The sequence below is a fragment of the Lates calcarifer genome, linkage group LG7_2 (genome assembly GCF_001640805.2).
Source record: "Lates calcarifer isolate ASB-BC8 linkage group LG7_2, TLL_Latcal_v3, whole genome shotgun sequence".
Classification (NCBI taxonomy): domain Eukaryota; kingdom Metazoa; phylum Chordata; class Actinopteri; family Centropomidae; genus Lates; species Lates calcarifer.
In genome coordinates this window covers 7,220,152-7,231,150 of record NC_066854.1, presented here as the reverse complement: position 1 = coordinate 7,231,150, position 10,999 = coordinate 7,220,152, and the positions used below count along the sequence as shown (strand labels likewise).

The window sequence follows — 10,999 nt, the reverse complement described above, 5'->3', positions numbered from 1 at the left end:
AATGGACTTGATAATGACCCAGAGAGGTTAAATAAGAGGTGAAATGTCTGCAAGCATTCACAGCTCAGCCCAGTTGAGCTTGAAGACTGCAAAAACCTCATAGATCTCATTACATTACTGCCAGCATGGAGTTTGAAAGATGTAGGTAGTCACCAGACAGGGAAAGTCCAATGAACGAATGCTAAAAATCTTGACTCAAAGGCTCACTTTCAAGTTTTCTCTATCACACTTACTTCAACTGCCATCTGCTGAGGAAAACCATGACATACAAATAAAAGTATGCCAAAAAATTTTGTTCATTCCTGACCTTGGAATTAGAATTATGGACCTTGTTTCAAGGTCCACTTACTAGCTTTAGCTGGAGCAGCTAAGAGCTCTGGGAAAAGCAGTAAGTGGACCTTTAGTTGCGATTATTTTGTAAAACAAGATTCTTCCTTTAAAATGCAATGAGTCATGTTCCATTGTTACACATTACATCAGATACAGCTCTTCAAAAATAACAAAAACATTAACAAAGTAATTTTAATAGTTTTTGATTCATTTGGAAAACAGAATTTTGCAAAAATATAATTTTATGTTAAAGTCATCACAGCAAATATGATACCTGAATAAAGTCTGTAAGCAATAGTGGTGAATTACTGTCCTGCTCTACCTACATGACAGGTTGGTGACTTCTGCTACACAGAACAATATGATTCCATCAAGTTTTAAAAAGGAAAGAGGCTGGTAACCAAACAAAGGTCTGTCTGTCAGCTCCACAGGTGGCCCCATGAGGCCCCCAGAACCTAGATGAAAAACAAATCTCACAATAGCATCAACTGGAAAACAGTGGAGATCAGACAGAGCATGGCAGCCCCCATAGGAGGTGTTTGGGGATGCGGTATGGGGGTGGTGGGGGTGTGAGGGTGTGGCTGCACAGGTCAAGCTACCGCCTTCCTCTCTCCTCCTCTGGGAGGGACCCCAGTGTCTGTTACAACAGGAAGAGACTGAAGGTCAAAGCACAGACCTATTGTCTTCCTGCCTGTGTGACAGACGCCTGTCTATCTTACTTTACTGTCTGTCTAACGCACACACATACACACACCTCAACGCATGTGGTGTAGAAGAGAAAGAGAGGTAGGAAAGAGAGCGATAAATGGATCTATCTATCTATCTATCTATCTATCTATCTATCTATCTATCTATCTATCTATCTATATCTTGAATATTTTGAGTTTGAACTATGAAATGAAAACATGAAACTAAATTGAAAATTTGACATAAGACTAGATGAAAAGTCAAAGGATCTCATAAGACTTAAGGAGTCATCATCTGGTTACAATCAATGTCTGTTTTTGTTGCAGGTCTGTTGAATTACATCATCCCAGTATTTCTATTTCTCTGACCAATCATTGTTCAACTTTTGCAGTCATCAATGAAACATCACCCAGCACTGCTGTTAGCTCAAATACATGCAAGCACACATTCCTGGAGGATTACTTTGTAACATGGGCAGCATCATTCTACTGTTTACTTTGCAATCATGGAGCAGAGAATGCTTCTCCAGAGGTGTAAAATCCTGTCTGGTTGTATTATACAGCACCATGTAGCGTTTTGACATTTAATAAGCCTAATGGATGTGTTACTCAAGCTGGCCTTGAGCTTTTTGCTTTTAATGCAGGGCTATTTCAGGTCTGAGGCTGGTGTAAAGTCTACTTAAATGTACAGGTATATATCAAAATAATGTAAGTGAAAAGATGATAAGATAATAGAGAAACAGAGATGAACAGATTGCAGACCAAGAGTTCCACAGGGAGGCAGGAACTTATTTGACTGGAAGCCAGCAGGGGTTGGTGGCGCACAATCAGACAAGCAGACAGATCTACAGCCCTACAGTCACCGTCACTCCTCAGACTATTATCTCGCCCCCATAAAACCCTCAACAGTACAACTTCATAGGCATTTCCTCCCTGTGAAAGACACACGTGGCCTCTTTGATAAGATAAACTGCAGAAAATAAAGACACGGCAAAGCGTAGCCTCTTTTAGTTTCTCCAGCCAAACAATTCAAACGTCTATTTCAGCAGATAAGGTTGTGCAGACAGACCGCCCCACCCCTGAAACCTCAGAGACACACACTCGTCCCTTTGTGCCCTGATAAAGGAGACCGGTGGATGCATGTAATCAGCATATTATTGATAGTCTTAATGAGAAAGGCTCTGAGTCACTGAAGCCATTAGCCAGGATAAAAGAGGCTTAATTGTTTTGTGTGCGCGTGTGGGTGCACGTGTGTGTGTTTTACGGCGCGCACATGTGCCTGGGCTAAGACCAGGCTAATTAAATCCATTTCCTTCGTTAGCAACTTTTTTCTCTCTTAATTAAGAGGGTTAATTATGGGCCTGGACAGAGGTCACATGCATGTTTGTGTGCATGTGCTTTCTCCAGATCAGACCCTTATGTATTATTACAATCTGTATCAGAGGCGTATAATAACACAATGAGCATTCATAGCTTAAATTAAACAGGCTTCGATATTTATTTAAATTCAAAGGAGTGAATATTTCAAGTCGGATAGTAAGCCTATCAAGTGAATGATAGAGTTGTCTGCCTTGAATTTCAAAAGCTCAGAGTAATAACATAGCACCATCTCTTTATAATGGTCCCCCATGTCTGTCTTTGTTAAAAAAAGAAGCACATAAATCCAGTCTCCAGTTGAAAATAACAGCAGTTTTCTTGTCTCCAGGAGGAATCCACATGTTGTGGTTTCTTGTCCAAAGCGTCAACCAACAGGTCTGGTGTTAATACCAACTTCTGTCATCACCACCAGTGTGTGGTACGAGTGGACGTCTGCTGCATACCAATGGTGTGGAACAATATTTCCCAGCACGCTCCATCTACAGCAATAATATCGTTAAGGCTGCCAGACATGAGAGGACTCTCCCTGCCTGCCACTGGACACACACCATTACTTTTGATGGTCTGTGTGTGTGTGCGTGTGTGTGTGTGTGTGTGTGTGTGTGTTCGCTGTGTGTATATGAGTGTGTGCTCGCGCCCTCAGGGTCACACATCCTGTCGGGGAAAATGGCTGATTCAGGACTCTGCCATTTTGCTTGTCAACTTGGGTCCATGCTGCCATAACTGTTAGACATCTGTGGGCGGGCGATCATCTCCAGTGTGATGATGATGATGATGATCCTCCATGGCCATAACAAGACATTAACACCTTTTACACTCTGTTGGCTCCTTGTAAAGCTGCAGGCAAGTTTTGGATGTAAGAGAAAAACAGACTAGTCTTAGCTGCCTGCATCTGAAGGTTGGGACAGAGAAAAGTGCTTTAACCCCTCTGAGTGAAACATTGCAGATCATTTGCAAAAAAATAAAAATGTGTGGTAAATTGCACAGGGGAATAGCTAAAGTTTATTTTCCCTTTGATGATATGATACTGAGGCCTCACAGGTGTCCGAGTCCACCTCTTACCCTAGTGCCCCCTTGATTTCCTTTAGTATGAAGGTAACATATTTGTGAGTCTGTGTACTGTGCCATCTCTTCAAATATATGTCTTTGTAATTATCACCTCTACAGAGTGTTTTAGCATCTTTCAGTTTATTGTCTTGGTTTTACAGCCTGCACACATTCAGTCTCACTGCTCTTATCAACATCAGTGCCAGCTGCAGCAGGCAGCTGTTTTGATCAAAAAAGCTTTTGTAAACCTGCCGTACACTACTTCCCCAGCACCAAATAGCTAAAAGACAATGTTAGGAACTAACTTGTTCATGTATTGGAGCATTTAGCAGATGTTTCCCTCTGGTGTTGGTGGAGAGCAAAACAGAGCAAAAAGGTGAGTACATATTAGAGATTCATCAGATGGCCATAAACACAACTAATGAATGCATGACAACATATCAATGTAAACCCAAAAAATCAATTAATATTGCTTTGTACCGATGTGTTCACCAGTGTATGGAACAGAAACAGCAAATTGTGCTTCCTCATACTGCAAGAGTAACCCATTTGGACATCACCTAGCAAGCAATAATTTCTTGTTCTCTTCTCTTTGTTGTCCTCTGTTTGTTCTCCTCTATCTAAAAACCACAAAAAGGTCCTTTCTCCACATCCTCAGTGAGGGAGAGGTTTGTGGGTGTGTGTCTATCACTGTGCCTTTGAGTGTGCATGCTTGTCGCTGTCATGTGTCCTGCTGGTGCATCATTAGGTATGGCTTTTTATTAGCCTCTGGTGTGTTGGAGATGGGAGGGGGTCAGCATCACTCCGGTAGTAAACTAGCGCAGCCGTCAGCCCTGCACACGGGAACAAACACCCCATTAAACCGAGGCCTCCACATATTACTGTAATAAAAGCCCCTGCTCTTGCCTTTATGGGCTTTTTAATTATGTCTATTCGTCTTCCTGGGCTTGTGAGCAACAGTTCATGATGAGCCCCATTTCACGAATACTCCGCCACTGGCAGAAAGCTGGAGGGGGTGAATTAAAGGGAGTAGCCGAAAATGGCCCGAAGCTAAAATATGACTATTGTTACTGGGATGGTACTTTATGTTTCACCTCGCAGTGTGGAGCCAACGTCGCCGCTTTTCATCTCTTCTGTTTTTTTTTTTTGTTGAGCAGTTTCTTTGTTTTACGTGTGGATTAGTATAAAGATGGTAAAATCTCACACAGCTCAAGTGAATTACATGGCAGCTCAGTAGTAATGGTGTGTATTAAATTATCTCCCCGAGTTCAGGGCAATGGCTGGACTAGCTGCAGGCACCCTAAACATTAACCAAACAAATCATCCATGCATGAATTAAGCATAAAGGGAAACACTGTGGGTCATTTTATACATTGTACACTTGCCTTTCTTGTCATGTGCATGTACAGTACTTATATATTCACGCTAATATGTGTATAGAGAGGTCACACAGAGGCCACCCCCACCTGGCCCCCTATTTTAAATGTTCTAGACACACCCCTGCTGTTTTGAAAACCATATTTAATGAGACATTTCTTGCATCATGCCTTAAAAAAAAAAAAAAGTCTAAAACCCTGCCTGGCATTAAAACATGTGGACTGATAGAGCAATATACAGCGCCTTGTGTACACAGCATACACTTTATGACCAGGTCATTTTCTGCAAGGCTGGACATCACAGTTTAACCCCTCTTTAACCCTAGCAAGCAAACAGAACACCCGAGGCAACAGACTGTACTACCAAATAGAGCCATCTTCTGCAGAGAAATACTGTAAGTTTAACTCTAAAAACAGTCCACAGAGGTTGAGAATATCTTGTTGGGTGAAGTCAAGTTTGAGGTGGTCGATTTCAGCTGTGGAAGAAAAAACCAAAACAGTGTTCCTTTGGTTGTATACAAAAGAGAAAGAAAGAAAAATAAGGCTGGGTTATAAATGTTTTATTGTCTTAAATCAGGTACAGACAGTGTGTCCAGAGGGTTTGTGTAGTCTGCTGCAACTGATGGCACCCATGAAAACTAGTAACACAACAGCCAGCACTGCACCCACTCCACACAGCAGGGCTATCGACGGATAAGAGGCTAAGGGAGGAGGAGGAAAAATGTTATCGGTTCTATTCGTTACAGCGTTTAGCATCAGTAATTAAGAGACAACAAAACAAGAAACAGAAAAAGTGAATTTGTGTGAGAACCACCACTGGTGTCTTAACCTGCTCGATTCACTCCATGTGTTTGGACCAGGGAGGCCGGCCTCGGAGGAAGCTCGAACGTGACGGTCAGCTCCTCTTGTAGGATGTTCTCCTCCAGCAGCAGGATGGGGCCCAGAGCAGCCATCCCCTCCCACTGCAGAGCTAAAGGAAGACCAACGGGGGGAGAGGATGGAGGTGGGAAAAAAAAAACAACTACTCTGCATTTAGCCAGCTGAGTCAACCATTCACGATACGACTGATTGGTTGGACAATTAAAAGGGATTAGCTCAAAATCAAATCCTCCTAAGATGCATAAACTGAGTGTGTGCCAAATGAAAGCAAGTAAGCTTGTCTAAACATGGGGGGAACCTCTGCTTGTCTATTAGTCTGGGGATGATTTTATTTCACCGTTTGGGGTTCTTTTCTAACATAATTGGTGAGGTTTGCTACAAAAGATAACAACGATAAAAAAGCCAAACGCACATAAAAATAATTTTTTTGTGACCGATTTTTAATACCTACTAAACGTAAAAGCTGATCTCATAAAGGCATGGGGGAAGGTATCAAAATATCACCCCCTGGGTTATTATCAAAAGCTCAGGATCCATCTGAGTGTGATGTTGTGTTGTCTTTGTAAACTGTACCAGCATCTGCTTCTGTAAGGCTTCTTTTCCACCTCTGCTCACTGCAGTTGTTTTCACAGCAGCTACACACCTCATTGTCTCCACCTGATGCCACCCATCTGTCCAGAGCCAAAGGATTTACTCTGTTAGAGAGGCTGAGCAAAGCTTCTGATAGCATTAAAGTCAGGGTAATGCAGGAAAAAAAAACAAAAAAAACAAACAACTTTTGCTTGTTACAGGATTAGAGATGAGTTCTTGCAAATATCATTTAAACAGACCAGGAAATCAAACACCTATCGAGTACAGGGGGGAACTAACCTGTCAGCTTCGGTCAGGAATGAACACGCTTTGTGTTGCGAGTCGATGGGAACGGAGACTGTTGTCGCTTTCAGATGACATGTGATATAGAGCTATGAAGTTACATACATTAAAGGACATTTAGATACAGTACGTACAGACTTAATCATGGATCGCTACAACTCAAAATATCACATGTGGCATCTCATCAGTGTAACTTGACGTATTTTGTAACAAAGGAACAGGAACCCACCTAGGCCCATTGAAAGATGTGATCCAACACCTCAAGTCGGGCAAAGTTACATATATCTGAGAGGGAATTTAAGCTGAAATGGTTTCACTTTGCATCCTTTTACAATAAGGCTAGTCTATGGTCTACTGCTGAAAATATAGTAGTATATGATATCCCTTTTTCCTTTCCTTTCGGGTCCAATGTATGCTTATATAACCATTAGATGTATATTTATACGAGTTCTGTCTTTTGTATAATACCTGCATACTGCACCTCAATTAAAGGCACTGACAGATTTTAAAGCCGTCAGTTGCATTTGGGAGTAGAACTTCCTGTTTGGCTGAGATTCATCCTAAGCACTAATATACGATGCACCAAGGCTTTTCCGAGTTGACACCGGCTCATATTAATGGATATTTTGGCTTCCTTGGTCTACTGAGTTTAATGTTACCTGAGAGGGCACTCATTTCCTCAGTTGGAGAGTATTCTGAGGATAGCACGGCCTTCAAACAACACCTCAAAATGTATATATTACGTGCCAACTTAGCACGTAAGAGACCGGGGAAAAAAAAGGTTAAAGACACTTTAACTGCTGCAAAACACACCTTTCTCGTGTTACCAGATGGCTCAAAGAAAATCTGCCTTAAAAGTCAAATATCTGACTACATGATACACAATCTGTAAATTTAAAACTGTATTAAAAAAAAAAAAAAACCCATCTTGCACTAGCTGTACTTACCGAATTCCTGTGATCTTGGTGGAACCTGAAGGCTTTCAGCATGAGGTGAAGTTTATCCTCCTGGCGCCTCTGCATGAAGTAAGACTTGGCTCCTGTCAGCTTAGCATCAGTTAAACACCTTATATGGCAAAATACAGGCACAGGATTCATATTCATAAACACAGAACCAGCCACACATTCCAACTCTTTACAGGACAATAAATGCTTTTATATGATATGCAACTGTATTTTTCAAACATATAATCTTGATTGTTATGGCTACCTGTCTCTTTTTGGCAAACACACTCACTTTAGAATTAATTTCTGGCCTGTTCAAATTCCTAATCCCCAGCTTCTCACCCATGGTTGCTGATGAAGGGGTATCTGGGTTGGGAACTGGGGTCTGGGCTCGCCGTGGCCACGCAGCTGTCCACGTAGACCCTCAACGGTACGTGGTGACCCCGGAGCACCGCCGCCTCGATGTGCATCACGTCACTCAGGAAGTAAACACTGGACGGCCTCTGCAACTGCCAGTCCTCTAATCAAATACAGGAGGAAAAACATATAAGTGGAAAAGTAATGCTGGGGCCATCAATCGGATTAGAAGGAACCTAAATGATGCCCATGGGGGGAGAGCAGGTCAGGGCAGCAGCAGAGAGTAGGATATAGATACTGAAACAATAGGAGAAAAGTACTTTAAAGAAGGGAATAAAAGGATTACATCATCATGAATCTGGATCTGCGCCTGCAAAAACTCATTTAAAACTTTTGTAATTTCCTTCATCCAGTCCATGCAAATCTTACAATAAGTAAATCACAGGAGATGTGGTGAGGTTCAGTTAGGGCCAACGTTTTCAGATGAATGGTTTGGTGCAGTCGCTGTCTGCAGCACGTAGCTTGGAATTAATTAGAAAACATAATCAGCTGTTTATTGATCGCTTTATTGTGCTGGTGACCCTGCTGGGTCAGCTGCAGCACTACGAGGCATGTAATTTCAGCTCATCACCATGCATCAAAAGTTGGACTCCTGTTTATCAAGTCGCTGTTTAGCATCTTTAACAGTCACGGCAAAAGTCTGCAAAGGCCTTGAGTGATTGCAATTACGCCCCTTCGCTGGGGAAATTAGCCAAGCCGCCTGCCGCAAAGCAGAGTTTGTGTGTGTTTTTATTTCCCCACCACCATCACCATCACCACCGCAGAATATCAGCTCTAGGTTTGTTGCTTTTCATTTGACGTGTCCCCACCTGTCATGAGACGCAGGGAGAAGCGCAGCTGCTGTTCCGCCGGCGCGACGGAGGCAAACTGCTTCCAGGTAGGCCTCACGGCGTTGCTGCTCACGTAATGCCTCCTGTGAGGACAATTAAAGGAAGGGCGGGCATTTCGCTAGAGAGGGGGGCTCATTGAGGAAGAAGAATGTGTGCAGCAGAGGCAGGATAACATAACACAGAGGTAAACATGACAATAACAAGGTGTCTGTAGGTCTTTTGTTGAGAGAACGGAATTACAAGCTGCAGAAATGCCAAATAATAAGGCTTTACCTTTGATAGTGGCATTCAATTACCACCTCAGCAGGGTTAGTCTTTAGAATGAAGGTGTTGCCGATGGGTGTTGGAGAGTACAGCAGGGAGAAGGAGTAGATGAGGGCTTCTTTGGTCATCTAAAGAGAGCAGAAGACAGTTAAAGCGGCTTCAAATACACAAAAACGGATGGACAGGAAGCAGAAAGCCACACACGGTCATTGTGCTACCACAGCCCTGTAACTCAGTCTGGAACTGCAGGATGTGGTCAGCAGCGTCCAGGGCGGCGCAGCCTCCTAAGGTCAGATCACTCGGGCGGATCAACTGACCGTTCCCTAAGAACAAAGAGGAAAAGGCACAGCTTAAATCGAGACCATTACCTGGGACCATTTCTTTTCCCCCGGCCCAGTCAATAACACTCACAGGCAAGTGGAGGTTCAGCTACAGGACAAATAAAAAGGTTTCTTAATGCGTCGCTGTAAAGTCAGCGTTTGAGCACCGAGAAGCCCCCTTCTCTCGGAGTGAAGAAATAAGAGGAAACATAGTATTGATCGGCAAGTCCATAGTCTGTGCCATTTGCAGTAATCAGCGCTGAGTGTCCCATCTTCACCGTTCCATTCAATTTTCCAATTCAGGCCTCTGACTTCGCCCTTTCTTTTTCAGACATCAGAGCAAAAGACATGCTAAATGGATCTGTGCTGGTGCCATCCCCTCCCTCCCAAACACACACACACACACACACACACACACACACACGGTTGATCAATTTAAATAACTAACTGGCAGCCATTACCTAGGAAGTTCTGTTTGACCTCTACGGTGACTTCTGCCTCATCACAGCGCACAGCCACGCTGTCAGCCGGCACAGGCACCCTCTGCTCTAACTTCAACAGCACCTAGAAAGTCATTCACACTCATTTACACTGAACTTAATGGGTGCATAGATCAAAAATACTGCATAGAAATCATAGAGATAAGAAAGTTTTTATAGTACTTTTGATTCCTGCTTGACAGGTGGGTTCAGATCTGGGCCTTTTATCAGCTCCTTCTGAGCAAGGATGGCTTCCCTCGGCTCCAGCTGCTCCGAGGTCAGCTCTCTGGCCTCTGATCCCTCAGGGGTTTGAAAAGGTCGCACCTGCTCCGCAAGAGGCCCGGCTGGTTTCTGCCTGAGCCGGTAGCTCCTGAGCCGGTAGCTGACGGGAGAGTGGACCGGATGACTTTCCTCCGTCCGGTTTGACTGATGATCCTCTGCCTGCAGCTGGGAGCTCGCTGTCACTTGCTCTCGGGGGGTTTGGATCAGAGTCTCATTGGTGCTAGAGTTAAACAAGTTTTGTGAGGCAACACAAAGATTTCCACATGAGAAGAGAAGTACAAACCCTAACAAAACTGCTTCTCTGAGCCCCATTACAACAGTTTTCAGGGAGAACTGCTGCTTGTCTTTTGACCAAAACTCAGGAATGGGAACTTGGCTCTGACTCCACCTACTCCTAATGACTTGATTGGTTTCCAGCCTAGAGGATTCAGTCTTCAAAGCTTTCCTCTCCTGTCTTGCTGATGGCTGCCTTTGGAGCCTTTATAGCCTTTAATTAAAATAATCGTGTACATTTCTAGTGTGGAAAACACTGGAAAAAGCAGACGTATTGCAGATTCCTTAAATGTTTTAAGGGTAATCACTGCCATCTGCCAAATCTCCAGTTGTCACAATGGTAATGCACAAAGACTTTTATAAACAGAAAGTGGCCCTACCCTCACAGTGAGTGGCTTTCACTGCCCTCATGAGACAAATCAATCAAAACTCTGCAGGGTTTTTTTTGCACGTGTTTTTGTACGTGGTCTTGAATGTCAAGGCGATGCGGTCAAACAGTTCGACAGAGTTCAACAGAGCTGCTCATAAAAACTGAGATTTATGATCATCTGTGAGACTTCACAAATGTCACCACCACCAAATGTATATGAGTGTGTGCGTGACATGAGACAGGAAGCGAGGG

At 43.3% G+C, this 10,999-nt stretch overlaps 1 protein-coding gene across 1 annotated transcript; it reads right to left on the bottom strand.

Moving 5' to 3' along the window:
- Window positions 1–5,364: 5,364 nt before the first annotated feature.
- Window positions 5,365–10,510, bottom strand: LOC108872946 (zona pellucida sperm-binding protein 3). The gene is made up of 11 exons (XM_018660875.2): window positions 10,006–10,510; window positions 9,805–9,907; window positions 9,228–9,346; window positions 9,033–9,151; window positions 8,739–8,842; window positions 7,855–8,032; window positions 7,516–7,633; window positions 6,566–6,657; window positions 6,269–6,366; window positions 5,646–5,786; window positions 5,365–5,517 (listed from the first exon to the last, which is right to left on the bottom strand). Exons 1-11 carry the CDS (start codon window positions 10,414–10,416, stop codon window positions 5,390–5,392), a joined length of 1,611 nt encoding a protein of 536 aa, XP_018516391.1. The 5' UTR covers window positions 10,417–10,510; the 3' UTR covers window positions 5,365–5,389.
- Between the last annotated feature and the right edge of the window lie 489 nt (window positions 10,511–10,999).

Coding starts and splice junctions, on each gene's coding strand:
- LOC108872946 (XM_018660875.2), bottom strand. CDS start 10,416: ATGGGGCTCAGAGAAGCAGTTTTGTTAGGGTTTGTACTTCTCTTCTCA. Junction 8,843..9,032: donor ATTGAATGCCACTATCAAAG/GTAAAGCCTTAT, acceptor TTGTCCTCACAG/GAGGCATTACGTGAGCAGCA. Junction 6,367..6,565: donor TTCCTGACCGAAGCTGACAG/GTTAGTTCCCCC, acceptor GGCTCTGGACAG/ATGGGTGGCATCAGGTGGAG.